A 23,791-nucleotide genomic window follows, 5' to 3' on the forward strand; every position below is an offset into this window, starting at 1 on the left:
ATGCCTTGATAACCGCGGCAGCGGATGTATCAGGGCAGGGAACAACAAAAGGGAACCGAGAATACTCGTCAATGATATTGAGGAAGTACACATTCCGATCTGTTGAGGGAAGGGGGCCCTTAAAATCGACACTCAGTCTCTCGAAGGGACGAGTGGCCTTGACTAAATGTGCCCGGTCAGGTCGGTAAAAGTGCGGTTTGCATTCTGCGCAAACCCGACAGCTCCTTGTTACTGACCTGACGTCCTCCACCGAGTAAGGCAGGTTGCGGGCTTTTATAAAGTGGTAGAGCCGAGTGACCCCAGGATGGCACAGGTCATTATGGAGGGCGTGCAAACGGTCCTCCTGTATACTAGCGCATGTTCCACGCGAGAGGGCATCCGAGGGCTCATTGAGTTTCCCTGGACGATACATGATGTCGTAGTTATAGGTGGAGAGTTCAATTCTCCACCGCAAGATCTTGTCATTCTTGATCTTGCCCCTCTGCGTGTTGTTAAACATGAACGCCACGGACCGCTGGTCCGTGATCAGGGTGAACTGTTTTCCCGCCAAGTAATGGCGCCAGTGCCTGACGGCCTCCACAATGGCCTGGGCCTCCTTTTCCACCACTGAATGCCGAATTTCGGGGCCTTGGAGGGTGCGGGAAAAAAATGCGATGGGCCTGCCCGCCTGGTTAAGTGTGGCGGCCAGGGCGAAATCAGATGCATCGCTCTCCACCTGAAAGGGGATGGACTCGTCTACAGCGTGCATCGTAGCTTTCGCAATGTCGGCTTTCAATTTATCGAAGGCCAATCTGGCCTCTGGCGTTAAGGGAAAAGTCGTGGACTTAATGAGCGGACGGGCTTTATCCGCATAGTTGGGAACCCACTGCGCATAATAAGAGAAGAAGCCTAAGCATCTTCTCAGTGCTTTTGCACTAGCAGGCAAGGGAAGTTCAGAAAGGGGGCGCATACGGTCTGGATCAGGGCCAATGACCCCGTTTTCCACCACGTATCCTAGGATGGCTAATCGGCGCGTACGATACACACACTTCTCCCTGTTGTAGGTCAAGTTCAGGTGAGATGCAGTGCGTAAGAAGTTCAGGAGGTTTGTGTCGTGGTCCTGCTGGTCATGGCCGCAGATGGTGACATTATCCAGGTACGGGAAGGTAGCCCGCAGCCCGTTCTGGTCCACCATTCGGTCCATAGCACGCTGGAAGACTGAGACCCCATTGGTGACACCAAAGGGAACCCTAAGAAAGTGATACAAGCGACCATCCGCCTTAAAAGCCGTGTATTGTCGGTCCTCTGGGTGAATGGGGAGTTGGTGGTAGGCAGACTTGAGGTCTATGGTGGAGAACATCCGGTACTACGCAATCTGATTGACCATATCAGATATGCGCGGGAGGGGATACGCATCCAGCTGCGTATATCGGTTAATGGTCTGACTGTAGTCAATGACCATCCGCGGTTTGTTCCCGCTCTTGACCACCACAACCTGCGCTCTCCACGGACTAGCACTGGGTTGTATGATCCTTTCTTTGAGGAGCCGCTGAACCTCAGATCTAATGGGGCGGCACGGTAGCACAGTGGTTAGCACTGCTGCTTCACAGCTCCAGGGTCCCAGGTTCGATTCCCGGCTCGGGTCACTGTCTGTGTGGAGTTTGCACATTCTCCTCGTGTCTGCGTGGGTTTCCTCCGGGTGCTCCGGTTTCCTCCCACAGTCCAAAGATGTGCAGGTTAGGTTGATTGGCCAGGTTATAAATTGCCCCTTAGAGTCCTGGGATGCGTAGGTTAGAGGGATTAGCGGGTAAATATGTGGGGGTAGGGCCTGGGTGGGATTGTGGTCGGTGCAGACTCGATGGGCCGAATGGCCTCCTTCTGCACTGTAGGGTTTCTATGATTTCTATGAATGAAGATCCGATCCTCAGTGCTGTAACGCCTACTTTTAGTCGCGATGGGCTTGCAGCCTGGCACCAGATTCTGGAACAAGGAGGGTGTGGTGATCTTCAGTGTCGAGAAGCATTGGGCAATTTGGAGGCTGCTGTTTTCCCACTGCCAGTGAAGGGAGTGGCCCACCATACTGTAGGATTACACTCCTCAAGTGGACCATGAAGTTTAGTCCGAGAAGTACTGGCGCGCAAAGATATGGCAACACAAGGAACTTGAAACGCTCGTAAACTGTGCCTTGCACCTTCAAGGTTACCACGCAACTCCCTCGCACGGCAACAGACCGGGACCTTGATGCCATAGAGATTGTCTGTTTGGCAGGTTGAATCTGGAGTCCACACCGCTTCACAGTGTCTGGGTGGATAAAGCTCTCAGTGCTCCCGCTGTCAAACAGACAATAAATCACGTGGTCATTTACCTGGATATTCATCATAGATTTGTCAAGTCTGTGAGGCTTGGCCTGGTCCAGGATGATCGACGCCACCGTTGGTTCATAAGCGCCACTGCAGGCAGCTGAAGTCGATGAGGAGGACCCCTGCTGGTCGTTCGTGGTCAGTGTCGACCAACATGGCTGCCCCCATGAATCGCACGTGCGTGAGGGCGCCAAACTCAGCGACCCCTGGTGGTCATACTCCTCCGACTCCGTCGACTGTAATGGCGTCGTCCTGGTCTCGCACGTGGACGAACCCCGCGACGACTTCGACGACAAAGACCCGAGCTCTGAAGAATCGCAGGCCGCACTGCCGTTCCTGGGTTTAGATCGGCACACTTTTGAATAATGCCCTTTTTTACCGCATGCGGTGCACAACACAGCTTTAGCGGGACACTTTTGCCGAGTATGCTTCGCTCCTCCACAGAAATAGCACCGCGGGCCGCCCGGGGCTGCTGCCGTCGTCTGGCCCGAATGGGAGCACGCCATTACGCAGCATTTCGAACCTGAGGGACGAGGAGGGATTTGCAACTGCTCCTGCCACGTTGTCTCCACATGGTCCTCCGGATATAAAACTAAGCTTTTGGAAGCCGACTCGAGCATCTCTGCTAACTCGATGGCCTGGGTAAGATTAAGGTTACCCTTCTCCAACAGTTTAAGTCGAATGTACGACGATCTGACCCCGACCACAAATGCATCTCGGGCGAGGTCGTACGTGCTCTGCTCAGCCGACACAGCTTTGCAGTCACAGCCCCTGGCTAGCTGTAGGAGCCCGTTCGCATAGTCCTCCATCATTTCGCCAGACTGCCATCGTCGAGTGGCTAGGAGGTAACGAGCGTGTATCTCATTAGGTGGTTTGGTATAGCGCTTCTTTAGAAGCTCGAGGGCCTTAGGATAATTGGTGGCCGCACAGATCACGAGGTAGACAGTGTCGCTTACCCTCGCATGGAGGACCCGGAGTCTGTCATCATCTGTGGTGACCGCTGCGGAGGCTGCCAGGTAGTCTTCGAAACACTTCAGCCAGTGGTCGAAGGTGTTAGAAGTGCCCACCGCACGTGGATCTAGCGTAAGGCGTTCCGGCTTCAGAATTTGCTCCATACTCTCTCTTTTTTTTTCTCGACGAGAGTTTAACGACAGTAAATAAAATTGATGCGCTATTCAGACACGAGGCTTGAAGCTCAGTAAATGAAAGGCTTTTATTTACTGTTAATGAAACTACCAGAACTTATATACACTATCCCAGACTGAAGGGGTCCCGGCCAGAGCAGGGACTCTTATACCTCTCCCAGGAGGCGGAGCCCAACTGGGATGTGCCACAACACTACAGTACAAAGGTGTAACAACCCCACCCTAACCCCAACAGCAACAATAGCACAACCCAACAGTAACATATGTACATCCTTGTAGTACTGGCCAGCCCCTGGCTCAGCACTATCCAGTGGGAACCAACGATGGTTCACCACAACCATTTAGTGACATCATGGGCTAAACCTTACCAGAATTTGGTTCCGGCGAGAAAAACATAGGCTGGTTTTCTCTCCAGATCTTACCACACTCTGTCACAATCAGACAACTGGGCGAGTTTCATGCTGTCAGGTCAGGGGCGGGGCCTGGCTGCACTGAGATTGGAGTGCCATGTTTAAAGATCAGAGCATAAATAAACCTCCCCCTAGCAGCCCACTGATTGGAGCCAGCACCCCCCCCCCCCGCCCGCCCCCCACTGCACCGCTCCCCCCCGATCGGAGCCAGCATTTTTACCACCCCCAGCAGTCAGTGCCGGCACCCCTTCCCCATGAATATCGGACCCCTTCCCCCCAACCTCCCACCCACACAGTCAGTGCCAGCACCCCCCGCCGCAGACCCTCACCCACTCAGTCTGTGCCAGCAGCCCTCCCCCGCAGACCCCAACCACACAGTCAGTGCCAGCAGCCCCCCTCGCAGCCCCCCACCCACATATTCAGTGCCAGCAATCTCCCCCCCCCCACCACCACCCCCTCTCCCCTGCAAACCCCTATCCACGCAGTCAATGCTGGAACTTACCCTGCGCCCCTCCTCCCAGCGCCCAAGTCTACTCCCCCACAACACCACAAATTAATTAATCTATCCTCCCCCATAAGGTTCCCACTGAGTGCTGCTCCTTGGCACTGCCAGGTTGGCACCGACTTGGTGTCAATCTGTGCCAAGGGGCAGTGCCAGTGGGCATGTCCCTCTCTCCCGGAGGCTATACTCACCTTCATGTCCCCTGGTGGATTCATTGTTGATGTGATCTCACATTGCTGTGGTTTGAATATTCAGTGGAGGGTCACTATCTGATGGAGGGAGGGTCTTTAATTTTAAATATATTAAAATGAATGTAAATCAGGTTTATGGCCGTTATGGGCATGAACCTGACTATGTCACTGGCGAGGGTTGGTGAAAATCGGAAGCTGCAATTTCGCCAGTGAGATCTGCGACTTTCGGCGTTTCGCCAAATCTTGAAACCCCACCACCATTCCCACAGTCGGTGAATGTGGGCTCAGGATCACCCCCATGGCTGATCTGTGGCCCTACTGCCCTTCAGATCACTGATATCACTGATGAAATCTGACAATCTCAGTTTTAGCATTAACAATTAACTGAAAATTAATTGTCATTTATGGAAGAGAGTTTCAAAATTCTGCTTTTTAAAATTCATTCGTGGGATATGGGCATTGCTGGCTGGCCAGCATTTATTGCCCATCCCTAGTTGCCCTTGAGAAGGTGGTGGTGAGCTGCCTTCTTGAATCGTTGCAGTCCATGTGCTGTGTGTTGATCCACAATGCTGTTAGGGAGGGAATTCCAGGATTTTGACCCAGCGACTGCGAAGGAACGGCTGATATATTTCCAAGTCAGGATGGTGAGTGGCTTGGAGGGGAACTTGCAGGTGGTGGTGTTCCCATTTATCTGCTGCCCTTGTCCTTCCAGATGGAAGTGGTCGTGGGTTTGGAAGGTGCTGGCTAAGGATCTTTGGTGAATTGCCGCAGTGCATCTTGTAGATAGTACACACTGCTGCTACTGGGCGTCGGTGGAGGAGGGAGTGGATGTTTGTAGATGTGGTGCCAATCAAGCGGGTTGCTTTGTCTGGATGGTGTCAAGCTCCTTGAGTGTTGTTGGAGCTGCACCCATCCAGGCAAGTGGGGAGTATTCCATCACACTCCTGACTTGTGCCTTGTAGATGGTGGATAGGCTTTGGGGAGTCAGGAGGTGAGTTACTCGCCACAGTATTCCTAGCCTCTGACTTGCTCTTGTAGCCACTGTGCTTATGTGGTGAGTCCAGTTGAGTTTCTGGTCAATGGTAACCCCAAGGATGTTGACAGTGGGAGAGTCAGTGATGGTAACACCATTGAATATCAAGGGGCGGCGGTTAGAGTGTCTCTTATTGGTGATGGTCATTGGATTTGTGTGAACAAAGAACAAAGAAGAACAAAGAAAAGTACAACACTGGAACAGGTCTTTTGGCCCTCCAAGCCTGTGCCAATCATGATGCCCTAACTAAACTAAAAAAACCCTTCTGCCCTTACTTGGTCCGTATCTCTCTATTCCCTCCCTATTTATGCACTTATCCAGATGCCTCTTAAATGTCGCTAATCTGCCTGCTTCCACCACCTCCTCTGGCAGTACATTCCAGGCACCCACCAGTATCTGCATGAAAAACTTTCACTGCACATCTCCCTTAAACTTTACCTCTCTGACCTTGAACATGTGCTCTTTTGTAATTGACACTTCCACCCTTGGAAAAAGCCTCTGACTATCCACCCTGTCTATTGCCTCTCATAATTTTGTAGACCTCTATCAGGTCACCCTTCAGCTGCTGCCTTTCCAGTGAAAACAATCCTAGTTTATTCAACCTCTGCCCATAATCAACACCTTCGAGACCAGGCAACATCCTGGTGAACCTTCTTTGCACTCCAAAGCTTCCACGTCCTTCTGTTTCTGTGCTGACCTGAACTGCAAGCAATACTCCAAATGCAGCCTAACCAAGGTTTTATACAGCTGCAACATAATTTACCAACTCTTGTACTCAGTGCCCCAGCTGATGAAGGCAAGCATGCCATATGCCTTCTTAATCATCTTGACCACCCGTGTTGCAACTTTTAGGGAAGAACTTATAGGATCTGCACGACCAGATCCCTCTGTATGTTAGTGTTCCTAAGGGGTTATGCCATTTACAGCATAATTCACACCTAAATTTCATCTTCTAAAATGCATCACCTCGCATTTGTCCGGATTAAACTCCATCTGCCATTTCTGCGCAGAAGTCTCCAATCTATCTATATCCTGTTGTATCCTCCAACAATGCCCGGCACTATTAGCAACTCCACCAAGCTTCCTAATCAGACCACCCACATTTTCCTCCAGATCATTAATATATACTACAAACAACAGAGGTCCCAGCATTGATTCCTGCGGAACACCACTAGCTACAGCTCTCCATTCTGAAAAACACCCTTCCACTGCTGCTCTCTGTCTTCTATGACCAAGCCAATTCTGTATCCATCTAGCCAGGCCATCCCGAATCCATTATGAGTTTAGTTTTTGTACCAGTCTGCCATGTGGGACCTTGTCAAAAACCTTGCTAAAGTCCATATAAACTACATCCACAGCCCTTCCCTCATCAATGATCTTTGTCACCCCTTCAAAAAACTCAATCAAGTTGGTAAGTCATGACCTGCCCCGTACAAAGCCATGCTGCCTATCACTAACTAGTCCATTTTCTTCCAAATGTGCATACACCCTGTCCCTCAGTATCTTCTCCAAAAGCTTCCCCACCACTGACGTCAGGTTCACTGGCTTATAACTTCCTGGATTATCCTTGCTTCCTTTCTTAAACAAGGGAACAACATTGGCTATTCTCCAGTCCTCTGGAACCTTGCCTGTGGTCAAAGAGGATGGGAAGATATCTGTTAAGCCCCAGCTATTTCCCCCCCTTGCCTGCTGCAGTAACCTGGGATATATCCCATCCGGCCTTGGGGACTTGTCTACCTTAATGCAATTTAGGATACCCAACAATTCCTCCTTCGATATATTGACATTCTCTAGAGTGTTCACGCATCTGTCCCTGACCTCAACATCTTCTCCTTGGTGAATACCAATACAAAGTATTCATTAAGGACATCACCCACTTCCTGTGGCTCCACACATAACTTCCCTCCATTGTCCCTTGAATGGGCCTACTCTTTCTCTTGCTACCCTCTTGCTCCTAATATATGCACAAAAAGCCTTGGGATTCTCCTTGACCCTGTTTGCTAAAGACATTTCATGGCCTATTTTAGCCCTCCTAATTCCACGTTTAAGTTCCTTCCTACTTTCACTGTACTCCTCAAGGGCCTTGTCAGTTTTGAGATGCCGAGACCTATCGTATGCTTCCTTTTCCTTTTGACTAAGTTTACAATTTCCCTTGTCATCTATGGTTCCCGAATCCTGCCATTTCCATCTTCATTTTTGTGGGGACATGCCTGTCCTAGCAAAACTGTGTGGCTTGAATGTGGCGCGAATGTTACTTGCCACTTGTCAGCCCAAGCCTGAATATTGTCCAGATCTTGTTGCATTTGAAAATGGACTGCTTCAGTATCCGAGGAGTTGTGAAAAGTGCTGAATATTGTGTAATCATCAGTGAATATCCCCACTTCTGGGTTGTTGGGTGGTGGGTAATCAGGGGGTGGTGGGTAGTTGGGCTGAGTGATTTGGTGTGGATAGTCAGGGTGTGGTGGGTGGTCTAGGTGGCCATTCGGGGGGTAGTGGTAGTCAGGGGGGTGGGGGTAGTTTATTCATTCACAGAATGTGGGCGGAGCTGGGGGTTAGACCATTTATTGCCCATCCCTAATTGCCTTTGAGAAGGTAGTGGCAAGCTGTCCTCTTGAACCGCTGCAGTCCAGTTGTTGCAAGAACACCCACAGTGCTGTTAGGAGGGGAGTCCCAGGATTTTGACCCCTCCCCAGGAATGGCTAAATATTTCCAAGTCAGGATGTGTGCGGCTTGGAGGGGCACTTGAAGGTAGGAATGTTCCCAGTTATCTGCTATCCTTGTCCTTCTAGGTGGTGGAGGTAGTGGGTTTAGAAAGTGCTGTCAAACGCACCTTGGTGAGTTGTTGCCATGCATCTTGTAGATGGTACACATTGCTGCCATTGTGTGTGGGTTGATGGAGGTGGTGTACATTGAAGATGGTGGAAGGGGTGCCAATCAAGCAGATTGCCTCATGACCCGACTCTTGAAGTGCCTTTGTCCAGTTGTAAGGTTATTCCCCCTTGCTCTGGGGTCTACCGCCAGAGGAAATAGTTTTAATCATTTTAAACTCCTCAATTTGATTTTCGATATTGAAGGGAATGCAAGCTTAGCTTTGTGCCACCTGTCTTCATAATTTAACCTTTTTAGCCCAGATATCATTCTCCTGATGAAGGGCCACCCGGACTCGAAACGTTAACTCTGTTTCTCTCCCCACAGATGCTGTCAGACCTGCTGAGATTTTTCAGCATCCGCAGTATTTTGCCTTTATCATTCCCCTGAATCTGCACTGTACTCTCTCCATCGTGGTGAGATTATTCCAGAATGAAATTAAAAAGCTAAGGACTGTCCCTGTCGGATCACTTTGTGCTGCAGTCCTCTATTGTAAAGAAAGCATCGGGCCGTTCATTTGAAGGTTATGCAGAAAGCTTATTGCCGGGTGACATTTCAAAAAAGAGGCAACATATATATGGATGTCAGGTGAAGACAGGATTGAGGCTGTGTGTGATGCCTCATATAGTTGAAGGTCTGTCATCACCCGAGGCGAATGTCTGTAACTGTAACATCTTCAGGAGAGTGGAGGGTAGTTGTAAATTCATGGGATACCTGTATGTTGTTTGTACTGTGTAGGTTTGATTCTAAGAGTAGGAAGTACTTCACTGATTTAAGTATAGGATTGAAAAAAAGCTACTGTAAAAAAGTTTACACAATACTACCCAACCTGCAATTACTGCAAACATAGTATGTGCAATAATTCTAGCAAGAAACAGTAATTATAATTATAAGGAGCCTTATTATGCCCTTGCTTCACCCAAAGCACCTCACAGCCAATCGATTAACCTTAAAGTCTAATGACAATTGGTGCACAGCACGATCCCACAGGCAGCGGGTGAAACGAGTACCCAGTTGAAACTCTGGCTGAGAGGAAAATATTGTTCAGGGCTCCGGCGCTAATCTTCGCTCTTTTCCCAGTCGCGTCGGGTCGATGTAAAGAGTCATTTTCTTTCCCCCGATGAACACATTCAGATCACAAAATCAGAGCTAAACATTCAGGAGTGAAACTTTCTCCTCGCAGAGATTCGGAGGATTCCTCCACACCTTCAAATAACTGTGGGTGCTGAGACAACTGCAGCTTTCAGAGCTGACCTTGAATTCATTGATGATATCGACGGATATGGAGCAAAGGACACACCCACTGGGTGCTAACAGAAAGATGGAAACAGGCTGGAGGGGCTGAGTGGCCTGTTCCTGTTACCATTTCTAATGTGAGCGGCTAGCCTGGGGTTAGGCTAGGAGCTTCCTGCTAGGAAAACGCAGTCTCGGCACAGAGCTGGTGGCAGTCTGCAATGGGTGAGCTCAAATCCTTAGGGAATTACATTTATGGAATTGACATTCATTTAGAAATATTCATTAAACTGCCCCTTATCAATTCAGCAGTCACTAAGCAATGACCCGAATGGCGAATGTGAAGTTGCATTGGGAATCCTCTGATATAAGATTACTTACAAGATGAACCAATGAATAAGGACTGTGTATGGAGCCCAGAGCTGGCATTTCCACTCCATCTGACGAAGGAGCAGCGCTCCGAAAGCTTATGGTATTTGCTACCAAATAAACCTGTTGGACTTTAACCTGGTGTTGTGAGACTTCTTATTAATTTATGTGAATGCAGAAATTCCAACTCGAAACACCGTTTTCCGAGGGTGATATTCCTCAAGTGTAACCCCTCTTGGCTACCCCGGGTTATATAGATTGGGCTCAGATGCTTTCCCGAGCTGGGGCCAGCATAATAACATCCAACAGGTTGGAGCAGCTGCTTTTCCTGCCAGCTTGTCCGGGGCTGAGCTCACACTGCCCCCCTCTTGCTGCCTGCCGGATTGGGGGGGGGGGGGGGGGGTGGTCTCTGACTGATCCCAGCCTATCCACTGCCAGGTTGTGTCATTGCATCAAACCCTCCCCCAGCTCCCCGCCACATATTAAAAGAAGCGGCGTGTGCTCTGGCGCTGGAGTGCAGCTTTCGCATTGGCTCCAGTGCTCTGCTCTGGCATGGCCATCCCAGCGGGCAGGAGGACACTGGCCTGGACCCTGGGAGCCCAGTCAACCTCCTCCCAGAGGATGAGCACACTAGCTCCCAACCACACCAGCATCTGGGGCAACCAGAGCCAGGCAGCTCCCTCCAACCAAACCCACCTCCCTCTGGGCAACTACACCAACCAGTTCGTGCAGCCGTCCTGGCAGATCGCCCTGTGGTCCATTGCCTATGGCTCGGTGGTGGCGGTGGCTGTCTTTGGCAACCTCATCGTTATCTGGATCATCCTGGCTCACAAGAGGATGAGGACGGTCACTAACTATTTCCTGGTTAACCTCGCTTTCTCGGACGCCTCCATGGCCGCCTTCAACACCTTGGTCAATTTCATTTACGCCCTTCACAACGACTGGTATTTCGGGGAGACTTACTGCCGCTTCCACAACTTCTTCCCCATCGCCGCGATGTTCGCCAGCATCTACTCCATGGCAGCGATCGCTGTGGACAGGTAAGGGTCTGGAGCCCCTCTTAACTCCCATAGGGTAGTCGGTAACCCTCTATAACCTCTCAGTCTGCAATAGTCCCCCAAACACCCCATCAATCACCACAAAAATAACGGCACATAAAAAATAGCATCTTATGGAATTTCCACAAAAGAAAACCCCCAAAAGGTGTCAGTCCTGAAATAACGCGGAAACTTCCGAGTTCAACAGTCCCGGACTCTCGAGTCTGAATACTGAACAAGATCGAAGCGGATCTGGGAGAACCACTCGGGATTGCAGCCTGGAGCATTCAAAATGTAATAAAAACATTTTAAAGAGGGGGAGGAATAGAACAGCGAGAGGGTTTAAACTGGCTGCTGAATCTGTAATGAGACAGGCAGACTCCGAGGAATAGCAAGCTGCTATTGAGACAGGAGCAATACAAGTGATTTGGAGAGGGAATTCGGGTTGTGAGCAAAGAACAGGGGGTTAGAGTCAGAGCTAGCAGGCTCGGTGGATCCATCACATTTATCGGTGCGCCGAGATTTTTAAAAATCTCTTCCCTTTTACAAACACCACCCGGTGAGAATGGGAGCAGCCACTGGTGCACACGCTGCTTCTTTCACTTCCTCATGCCTGTGCTAAAGTCCGCTCAGAATCTCGGATCATTTCATTATCCAGGTAGAGGAGATTGGTTCTGACTAAATCTCGCTGAGCTGGGAAACTTTACTTTCTCCCCTCCGCTGAAGCTGCCAGTCCTGCTGAGTATTTCCAGCATTTTCCCCTCTTTATTTTAAATTTCCGGGTTTTTTTGTGTTAATGATATTGACAGTTGGTCGGCAGATTCAGGGTTAGGGACAAGCTGGGAGCCCCAGAACGTGTGGGTCCATCTTAGTCACTTTGGACGAAGACCGTCCTCTCTGCTTCAACTTGCTTCAACTGTTTTTAGGAACTTGCTGAGTTTGGTGTTCAATCACAGAAAGTCAAATCTGGAGAGCCTCAAATACCTTTTGAACCATGTGATGTGGATGCATTGCCAATTAACCTCTCTGGCCCAGATAAGGAACAGTCTAAAATACCCAATCTCATTCCAACATGTGGTCATTTTTTAAAAAAAACATTTTTTAAAAAATCATTATTTTCTGTCCCTCTCTTATTTCTCTCCACAATCCACTTTTCCCTCTACCTGATCTGACTCTAGTTCACCCTCTTCTCCACCCCTTCCCCACAATTTCTTTTTCAATCCTGAAGTCTCATTGGTTGCGATGCAGTGTTTAGATCTGCCATTGGGTAATGTCTCTGTGTCATGGTGCTCTCACCATGCTGTTCCCTGCTCACAGTTCCAGCAGGGTAGACTGCAAAACAATGCTGAAGGGCACATGAAAACGTCTAGCTAACAATCCTCTCAAGCAATACCTTGCCTAAAATGTTGCAGTTGCTATCATTGCTAAAATGCACAACACAATGATTAAAATATGCAGCCTTCCTACAGCTAAAATAAAACTTCAAAGTACATTGCTAACTCAGAAATGGTCATTGTGTAAGAAAATGCCTGTTTCTGAGCTGTAGTTTTCTATGGTTCTATTGCTCTAAAAAGGATAGATTAGGGATATGCGTGGAAGGGAGTAACTGAAAGAAAGTTGCCTTCTTTTGGGGATGCGACCGGGGATTGCTTACAGAAGGACAGTGGATGACTGACTGACCTCCAGAACGGGCAAAGACCAGTGAGTTAGAGAGGAGAACTGTCACCAGGGCAAAAGGCTGGAGTGTGCCATATTCACCAAATGAATCAATACAGTGGCAGGATTTTAAAGATTAGGATGTGTAGTTTGAAGTAGATACATTGGGGTGCGGTCAGAGAATCAAGTTTTGCAAAGTTATGGATGACAGCTACACAGAACTTTGTGTTGCAGAGGCTGCCAAGGCCTGGATTAGCTGAAGTTTGGAATGGGTTGAGTTCATCAGGAGGGCTTTGGGGACTTGATCCAGCAATTAGGATTAACAATGGTGGTGGCGGTATGTAGCGGGAAGAGGATAAGTAAATAATATTCCACAGAGAGATCAAAGTTGCTAACCCCAGGTGCAGGGTAAAAGATTTATCTTGGGGTCAAATATGACAATGCAGTTGTGCAACATCAGAGAGCAGCTCAAGGTCTTCAGGTAGTTAGTCAAAAGTATGTGAGGGGTAGATGGGAACCAAAAAAGGTAATGTCAACATGAGCTGAAGGAAATTTAATTTCATCCAGAGTTAGACACCATACTGGCATTTGACTCGTCTGGCAACTTTGGACTTAATGTTGAGTGTCATTGGCATACAAGTGAAAAGTTGATTGAGTCTTTGCAAACAATGCTTCAGTTCCACAATTAACCCTCTTCCCACATCGGAATCCCTAAATTCTGGCTCAGTCAACCAGGACATCAGTAATCAGGATGAGTCTTTATGGTTCAGTTTGGAGATTTGTAAATTTGATACTTGGTGGGTGTCACTCATCAGACCAAATCACCATCAGAAATTTGAGTGACAATGTAACTGGCACAGAAAGTCCCTAATGAAGCTATACTTTGAAATGGGAAAGACACCGAACACATTCAGCAAAAACCAAATATAATAATCGGCCAGCACTGCCAGATATGCTGCTTTTCAGGAAATCAGGATGCCTGATACAAGTAGCTAATGGATAAATGTGCATGTGGAAAATTCCTACATTCATTATCTTAATGACATCACCAAATACCCCAGTATTACATCAATCAGAGTTTTCACAGGTGTACAAGAGTTGCATTGAAAACAAAAAAAAGGGAATACTCCTGCTTGGAACATTACATTCGGCTCTAGACGCAGAATCTGGCTTTATCATAGAATCCCTACAGTGCAGAAGGAGGCCATTTGGCCCATCGAGTCTGCACCGACAACAATCCTACCCAGGCCCTATCCTCGTAACCCCATGTATTTACCCTGCCAACCCCCTGACACTAAGGGGCAATTTAGCGTAGCCAATCCACCTAACCTGCACATCTTTGGACTGTGGGAGGAAACCAGAGCACTCGGAGGAAACCCACGCAGACACGGAGAGAATGTGCAAACTCCACACAGACAGTCATTCAAGGCCAGAATTGAACCCGGGTCCCTGGCGCTGTGAGGCAGCAGTGCCAACTACTGTGCCACCTCGTTAGAGGGTAAACAATACAGACTTAACAAAATGATACCATAGCTAATAAGCTTAAATTATATGGACCAGTTGCATCAACTTGGATTGCATTCTTTTGAATTTTAAAGTTTGTGAGGCAATTAAAAGCAAAATGTATTCAGGTGGGGAGGTGCAGAGAAGCTATTTTCTCTTGTGAGGTGATCTAGAACAAGAAAGCCCGTTCTTAAATTAATAACTACTATCAGCCATTCATGAGTGATAGCAAGAAACACCTTTTAATCCAAATAAATGTGGGATTCTCTTTCCCCCAAAAAGGTTGTGGATTCTGGGACAATTGGAGGTAACAGAGACTGATAGAGAAACTTGTTTTGTTCTCACTGGAACGACAGAGGTTGAGGGACGACCTGATAGAACTCTACAAGATTATGAGGGGCATGGACAGAGTGGATAGTCTGAAACTTTTTCCCAGGCTGGAAGAGTCAATTACGAGGGGGCATAGGTTTAAGGTGCGAGGGGCAATGTTTAAAGAAGATGTACGAGGCAAGTTTTTTACACAGAGGGTGGTGGGTGCCTGGAACTTGCTGCTGGTGAATGTAATGGAAGCGGATACAATAGTGAGTTTTAAGGGGTGTCTGGACAAATACATGAATACGATGGGAATAGAGGGATATGGTCCCTGGAAAGGTAGGGGGTTTTAGTTCAGTCGGGTAGCATGGTCGGTGCAGGCTTGGAGGGCCAAAGGGCCTGTTCCTGTGCTGTAATTTTCTTTGTTCTTTGATAGAATTTAGTTGGGTGAGGGTATCAGGGCTGTGGTACAAAGATGGGAAAATGGTGTGGATATAACTGAATGGTGAAACAGGCTCTGAGGGCTAGCTGGCTTCCTTCTGTTCATATGTCCTTGTTACTTTATATCACTGCTGGAACCATAGTCTGGTGGCCTCATGGCAATTGGGGATCAGAGTACTGTAGCCGTACCTCTGAACTGTATCCCCAACCATAACCCTCAGAACAATTGACTTTTGCATATTGTCTCAAATGTAGCCGTTCTATTTATCCAGTTTACACCACAAGCTGGAGTGATTAGGCAGTCCGATTACGCGCAGTAGTATCAAGAATCACCTTTTGGCCTTGGCTCCCAGATGTACGATTTACTGAGAGCAGAAAATTGAAATCTCCAGGGAATTCTGTGTATAATATGAATCCTCAGCAGGAGAGGCACCCTTTCAGGAGTATGAAGCTGGAGAATTACTATGGTACTGTGCTCTGTCTATAACATTAAAGAAAAAACAATTTTACTGAGCCCTAGGCAGTGGTCAGAACTGGTAACGACACTGAAAGATTTGTCATGGCTAAATTAAATGAGAATATTGTCATAAGTGTTTAGCTTGGTGACAGAAAAGCTTCACCAGAAATAGTGCACAGAAATCATGTATCCTTCATGAGACTTTTATGGAAATGAATAATCAAGCACATTTTCAGTTTTAGACAGGACAGCATAGCTCCAAGCTGTGATATTTCTACATTCTTCATCTGTATCTTTCTATTGCATAAATATTAAATTTGCAACATATGCCATATGTGAAGCTGTTGAGTTGCAATTCGAGGCCCAGAGGATATGTTGAAACAGTGAATTACTTTCACTGATGACTGAGAGCAGCAAGAAAGATAGCATTGGACTAATGAGTTATGATGTCCTCTGGAACAAATGACAATTTCTGCAAATCATTCTGTTTACTCAATAGCGCAACAGTTCCTGCAATTGTTCGTTACCTTTGCCCTGAGTTACAAATTGTGTGAGTGCGTGAATGTGTCACAGCGTATGTGAGTGGGTAAATAAGTATTTTTTTTATTTCTTCTGGTGACACAGCATCTGCTGCCAGTGTGAACTATTGATGTATATATATCACAGTGACATAGCACTTTACCTTAATATTGTCTTTTAAAATTGATTTTTGTTGCTAGTCAGGTCAGCATTTATTGCCCTTAAGAAGGTGGTCAACTTTCTTAGACCACCACAGGCTGTGTGGTGAAGCTGTTCCTTTAATGCTGTTAGATCAAAAGTTAAGATTTTGATCCAGCAACAAGCAAGGAACAATTATCACTGTGCATTCTTTAGGTGGTGCAGACTGCAGTCCTAGCTATGACTGTAACACTACATTCTGCACCCTCTCCTTTCCTTCTCTATGTATGATATGCTTTGCCTGTATAGCGCTCAAGAAACAATACTTTTCACTGTGTACCAATACATGTGACAATAATAAATCAAATCAAATCAAATCAATGGTGGAGAGGGCAGATGTTTAAGCAAATGGATGAGTGGCTGGTCAAAGCAGACAGCTTTGTCCTTGGTGGTGCCAAATTTCCTGAATCTTATTGTAGCTGTTTTTGTCGAGTGGAGAGGATTTCTTGACACCCCGATTTGCCTCGTAGGTGCTGGAGAGGCTTTGCAGAGTCAGAAGGTGAGTTTATCATTGGAAAATGCCCAGTTTCTGACCTTTTGTCAATTCCCCTGATATTCAGCAACTGCATGAATTGTAATTAAAGTTCATTTCAGTGAGAGTAGTAATGTTGAGCAAGGTGATTTTATGGTTACACAGTGAAACATTTGCTCCGAAAAGAGCAGTTGTTACCTTAAATGAGTTCCTCACATTTCAGGCAGTGTACTCTCCATCACCTGGAAGAATAACTGGGACAAATGAAAGAGGTAGTCCGGGTAACAGGACACTTCGGCAGAGTGAACAGGGTTTCACAAATCTGTAAGCAGTTTTTTGAGGCGTTAATAAACATGATAGATAACGGGGACAATTTTGAGCCTGCACTCTCTGTCTGCGGGAATGGTGGCATGCTCAGAATCTGGAGAACACAATTCGCTCTGGCGAATTCCTGAGTTCCGATCTTACCAGCCCCCACTGGGGGAGTTGCAATAGGGGGGATGGGGGTTGAGGGAAGAAGGGGCCAATGATCAGGGGAGGAGGGGGAGAGTAATGCTGAGACTCCAATCGTAGTTGGGGAAGGGGGTCCATGAGAGCTCCTTGGTGGGATTGGAGGGAAGGTTTACTCAGGGAACGCCCTTTAAAGATGGCTGAGCAGCCAGGTTTGCTGACGTATTGAGGCCCCGCGCCCCCTATGATGGTGTGGAACATGCCCCTTTATTTTTTTGTCAGATCGGGAGAGAAAACCGACCAGTTTTTCTGAAGAATAACACATTGGATTTCTCACTGGAAACAACAGTCTGCCATTCTTTGGGAAGATTCTGCCCTATGGTGGAGGGGATTTGGGTGTATTTAGATCTTCAGAAGACACTTAAGAAAGTGTCATACAATTGGTTGCTACACAAGATTAGGGCTGATGGGATTGGTGATAGTATATTATTGTGATTCAAAATTAGGTAGTGGGCAGGAAACAGAATAGCAATAAATAGGTAATTTTCAGGAAGACAGAGTGGAAGCACTGAAGTGCCACAGGGATCAATGCTTAGGACTCAGTTATTCACAATCAACATTGATGTTTTAGATGAAGTGTAATGTAATCAAGTTATAAAAATACAAAGCAAGGTGGGAAAGTGAGCTGTAAGGAGGACACAAAGAAGTTGCAAAGAAATATTCGTTAAATGATTGAACAAGAAAATGATAGATGGTGTATGATGTGAAGAATTGTGAAATTATCCATTCTTTTTTAGAAAGAATGGAAAAACAATAGCGGAATTCTCCAGCCATTCTCACCAGTGGGATCTTCTGGTCCCACCAATGATAGACCCCTGCCGCAGGTTTTCTGGAGGTAGAGGATGCATAGAACAGGAAACCCCATTGGCCAATGGCGTGCCGCCTCCGGCACTGTGAAATACGCTACAAGGGGCTGCCAAAAATCCCGCCCAATATTTTTTAAAAAGGAGAAAGAACAGTAAATGTTGACATTCAAAAGAACTTGGTTGTTTTTGTGCACAAGTCACAGAAAGTTAATATACAGATACAGCAAAGAATTACTCAGGCAAGTGGTATATGTGCTTTTATTGCAAGAGAGTTTTAGTATGAAAGGAAAAGCAATTTCTAAATTTTTGAATTCTACCAAAGTTGGGGAAATAGTCAATACTGAGAAAGACCACAACAAATTACAGGTGAACATTAATAAACTTGCAAATGAGCAAATAATTGGGAAATGAAATTGAACACATATAAATATGAGGTAGTGTATTTTGGTAGGAGGAATGGTGAAGTCATTTATTACTTGGAAGGTGCAGGTCCAGGTTGTGGTACTGGAACAAAGGAATCTCAGGGTACAAAAATACTAATCACTAAAAATTGTGCCACAGGTTAGCAATGCCATAAAAAACATAAGCTCAAAGCTTTATTTCCAGAAGGATAGAAATGGAAAGTAGGGAAGTTATGCTAAACCTGTGTCGAACATTTGTTGGATCACCCTTAGAGTCCTATATGCAGTTCTTGTTGCCAGAGAAAGGATGTAGAGGTATTGAAGAGAGTTGAGAGAAGATTTATAAGGATGACACCAGAAATGTGCGGGTATATGTATCAGGAAAGAATGCAAAAGTTGGGTCTCTTCTTTCTTGAAGAAAGCAGGCTGCAGGGCAGCCTGGTAGACATCTTTAAATGACAAAAAATTTTGATCAAGTAGATATAATGAGAATGTTTCCTCTTGTAGGAAGAGCATAGTTAGAGACCATTAATATCAGGAAGACACCAAGAAATCCAATAGGGAATTCAGAAGTAACTTCTTTATCCAAAGATTGATGAGAAGGTGGAACTCGTGGAAGGTTGAAGTGAAACGTGTTGTGATTCTTGAGGAGGAGCTGGACAAGCATTTGAGGGAGAAGAGAATAGAGGGTTATCACGGGAGATTTAAATGAGGAAAGATAGAAGAATGCTTTAGTGGGGCATAAGAGCTGGCAGGGAATGGTTGGGCTGAATAGTCTGTTTCTGTGCCTGATATCCTATATAAGGAAATCTTGCAGCGAGTATATATTGTTTTGGCAGGTCCACACTTGAGTACTGTGTATATTTGCCTTTGTAAGGATGCATTGAAGGTTCATTAGTTTAGTGTTTGCTAATATGCTCGCCAGATTACCACATGTGGCAAATTAACACTACTAATGTCTAGAGTCACGCAAGACTGAGTTGTTCAAGTTACAGCAGTGTGTATGAATATGGGTGTCACTCACTTAACCACTATTTTCTCCATTCCCCACCCCCAACCCTCTCACCCCCCACCGCCCAAAATGAGCAAGAAGAATCTGCCATGGTGCTGTTTGCAAGAAGTCACATATCAGTCACACAGTGACAATGTTACATAGAATATAGAAGAACATAGAACATAGAAACAGTACAGCACAGAACAGGCCCTTCGGCCCACGATGTTGTGCCGAGCTTTACCTGAAACCAAGATCAAGCTATCCCACTCCCTATCATCCTGGTGCGCTCCATGTGCCTATCCAATAACCGCTTAAATGTTCCTAAAGTGCCTGACTCCACTATCACTGCAGGCAGTCCATTCCACACCCCAACCACTCTCTGCGTAAAGAACCTTCCTCTGATATCCTTCCTGTATCTCCCACCATGAACCCTATAGTTATGCCCCCTTGTAATAGCTCCATCCACCCGAGGAAATAGTCTTTGAACGTTCACTCTATCTATCCCCTTCATCATTTTATAAACCTCTATTAAGTCTCCCCTCAGCCTCCTCCGCTCCAGAGAGAACAGCCCTAGCTCCCTCAACCTCTCCTCATAAGACCTACCCTCCAAACCAGGCAGCATCCTGGTAAATCTCCTTTGCACTCTTTCCAGCACTTCCACATCCTTCTTATAGTGAGGTGACCAGAACTGCACACAATATTCCAAATGTGGTCTCACCAAGGTCCTGTACAGTTGCAGCATAACCCCACGGATCTTAAACTCCAAGCCCCTGTTAATAAAGGCTAACACACTATAGGCCTTCTTCACAGCTCTATCCACTTGAGTGGCAACCTTCAGAGATCTGTGGATATGGACCCCAAGATCTCTCTGTTCCTCCACAGTCTTCAGAACCCTACCTTTGACGCTGTAATCCACATTTAAATTAGTCCTGCCAAAATGAATCACCTCACATTTATCAGGGTTAAACTCCATTTGCCATTTTTCAGCCCAGCTTTGCATCCTATCTATGTCTCTTTGCAGCCTACAACAGCCCTCCACCTCATCCACTACTCCACCAATCTTGGTGTCATCAGCAAATTTACTGATCCATCCTTTAGCCCCCTCTTCTAAGTCATTAATAAAAATCACAAAGAGCAGAGGACCAAGCACTGATCCCTGTGGCACTCCGCTAGCAACCTGCCTCCAGTCCGAAAATTTTCCATCGACCACCACCCTCTGTCTTCGATCAGACAGCCAGTTACCTATCCAATCGGCCAACTTTCCCTCTATCCCACACCTCCTTACTTTCATCATAAGCCGACCATGGGGGACCTTATCAAACGCCTTACTAAAATCCATGTATATGACATCAACTGCCCTACCTTCATCAACACACTTAGTTACCTCCTCAAAAAATTCAATCAAATTTGTGAGACACGACTTGCCCTTCACGAATCCGTGCTGACTATCCCGGATTAATCCGCATCTTTCTAAATGGTCGTAAATCCCGTCCCTAAGGACCTTTTCCATCAATTTACCAACCACCGAAGTAAGACTAACCGGTCTATAATTACCAAGGTCATTTCTATTCCCTTTCTTAAACAGAGGAACAACATTCGCCACTCTCCAGTCCTCTGGCACCATCCCCGTGGACAGTGAGGACCCAAAGATCAAAGCCAAAGGCTCTGCAATCTCATCCCTTGCCTCCCAAAGAATCCTAAGATATATTTCATCAGGCCCAGGGGACTTATCGACCTTCAGTTTATTCAAAACTGCCAGTACATCCTCCCTCCGAACATCTATTTCCTCCAGCCTATTAGCCTGTAACACCTTCTCTTCCTCAAAAACATGGCCCCTCTCCTTGGTGAACACTGAAGAAAAGTATTCATTCATCACCTCGCCTATCTCTACTGACTCCATACACAAGTTCCCACTACTGTCCTTGACCAGCCCTAACCTCACCCTGGTCATTCTTTTATTCCTCACATAAGAGTAAAAAGCCTTGGGGTTTTCCTTGATCCGACCCGCCAAGGACTTCTCATGTTCCCTCCTAGCTCTCCTAAGCTCCTTTTTCAGCTCATTCCCTGCTAACTTGTAACTCTCAATCGAGCCATCTGAACCTTGTTTCCTCATCCCTACATAAGCTGCCCTCTTCCTTTTCACAAGACATTCCACCTCTTTCGTGAACCATGGTTCCCTCACTCGGCCATTTCCTCCCTGCCTGACAGGGACATACCTATCAAGGACATCCAGTATTTGTTCCTTGAAAACATTCCACTTTTCATTAGTGCCTTTCCCTGACAGTTTCTGTTCCCATCTTATGCCCCCTAATTCTTGCCTAATCACATCATAATTACCTCTCCCCCAATTGTAAACCTTGCCCTGCCGTACGGCCCTATCCCTCTCCATTGCAATAACAAAAGACACCGAATTGTGGTCACTATCTCCAAAGTGCTCTCCCACAACCAAATCTAACACTTGGCCCGGTTCATTTCCCAGTACCAAATCCAATGTGGCCTCACCTCTTGTCGGCCTATCCACATATTGTGTCAGGAAACCCTCCTGCACACACTGCACAAAAACTGCCCCATCCGAACTATTTGACCGAACTATTCTATTTCATAGAATATAGTTCATTTATCAGTTTTCTCATGGCCTGGTAGTCGTGGGCTACTTGTTCAATGAAACAAGGGAAATAGTTTGCTATTTGTTACCTTTTTTATTCATGTTCTCTGTGACTGCTCCGAAATAGTGATCATAGAAATCATAGAAACCCTACAGTGCAGAAGGAGGCCATTTGGCCCATCGAGTCTGCACCGACCACAATCCCACCCAGGCCCTACCCCCACATATTTACCCACTAATCCCACTAACCTACGCATCTCAGGACTCTAAGGGGCAATTTTTAACCTGGCCAATCAACCTAACCCGCACATCTTTGGACTCCAGATATGTGCTGGAAAGATTAGAATACATAGATGCTTGATGGCGCAGACATTTTGGGCTGAAGGGTCTCTTTCTGTGTTGTAAAACTCTCTCTCTGTGCGATCGCTTTGTGAAGTGCTGTGAAAACAGGGATGGACAGTGATCTGCTTGCTCTTAAAATATTCTTGTGGAAATCTAATGACACAGGCTATGCTAACTGAAGAATTGAATTTAGTTTAGCTAGTAGTTGGTGACTTTCATTTAAGTTTCATGCACAACAGACAGTTCTTCGTGGCTGCCGATGAGGATTGAAATATGCAATATTGGCAAGCTGGGGCAGTACAGCAACATCCTAATGTGTTCATTGTTTATCTTAATAAATCTGTCGAATGGAGCGATTGAAAGGAGTCGAGCACTATTTGTTTAAAAGGAAAGATCACAGGAGGTTGGCCATGAACCAATGGTCTAGTAAACATCCGGACGTATGTTCAGAAGTGGCAGGCAACAGCATAACCAAGGCAAGAGTCAGAGCTCAGAAACCAATATGGAGAGACTTATTGATTCTGTTTCCCTCCCCAAGTCTCTTACTTGCTCAGATGTTGCAGTCCCAACAGTAGTGAATGGTGAGAAGGCCACTGCTAAAGGCACCACAGCCTCTGGAGAAGTCAGTAACACTCACATTTGGAGGGTGCAGTTCTCCTGAATAGATTCCTGAAGGAGCCCATGCTGTTGGTCCTGCTGTTCCTAATCTTAAAATGACAAGGGGCCATTAATTCACAAACATTGCCTATTTGCTTTCACACTTGCACAAAACTTTATGTGCAAAGTGTTAGAATGGGATAGGCACAGTGGGCAAAGATTGTGTCAGCCAGGGCATTCGGCTTTGCAATAAAAATGTTACGCATAATTCCCCCACCTCCTCTTGCCAGCACCCCAACTAGCTTCATTGCCACCCCACGGTTCCCTTCCCCCATGGACCCCCGACTCATTCATCACGCCTCATACAGCTTCTCTTTTCACCCTAAGCCACACTCCAGACTCTTTTACCACCGACATCCGGGTAGCCCTGGCTCTGTTCCTCATTCCTCTGCATTCTCTGACTTCCATCACCCCCACCACACCACCACTCCCACCAATGTTGAAAACAGCATCCCTGTCATTCAGCTAAACACAGACCTCAAGGGACATGTCTCCGGTTCATGACATCAAAAGTGGGCAATGTGCTGTACTAGAAACCCAGGCTGCCTGTCCGATGGTAGGCCCTGTTGCAGGAAGAAGGTGGTGAAGGCAGGTCATTAAATACTTTCAAAGTCAAGGTGGATAGATGCTTGTTACGCAAGGCTATCTGGGGTAGATGGGAATGTATGATTAGAAACACAAAAATATCATCCATGAACTTAATGAGTGGCAGAGCAGGCTCGAGGAGCCAAATGGCTCCTATTTCATATGTCCGTAAGAGGAAGTTTCCCTGAAAGTACTAATTAGGTAAG

General features: G+C 46.7%; 1 protein-coding gene across 1 annotated transcript in view; it reads left to right on the top strand.

The window, feature by feature from the left end:
- Positions 1–10,661: 10,661 nt before the first annotated feature.
- The window catches only part of LOC144494812 (neuromedin-K receptor-like), a 93,202-nt gene continuing 80,072 nt past the window's right edge, over positions 10,662–23,791 (top strand). Inside the window, exon 1 of the mRNA XM_078214183.1 lies at positions 10,662–11,130. Coding sequence (XP_078070309.1) covers positions 10,712–11,130 — 419 coding nt within the window. The 5' untranslated portion in view covers positions 10,662–10,711. The remainder of the gene's footprint in view (positions 11,131–23,791) is intronic.

Source organism: Mustelus asterias, chromosome 6 (genome assembly GCF_964213995.1).
Source record: "Mustelus asterias chromosome 6, sMusAst1.hap1.1, whole genome shotgun sequence".
In the NCBI taxonomy this organism is placed as follows: Eukaryota; Metazoa; Chordata; class Chondrichthyes; order Carcharhiniformes; family Triakidae; genus Mustelus; species Mustelus asterias.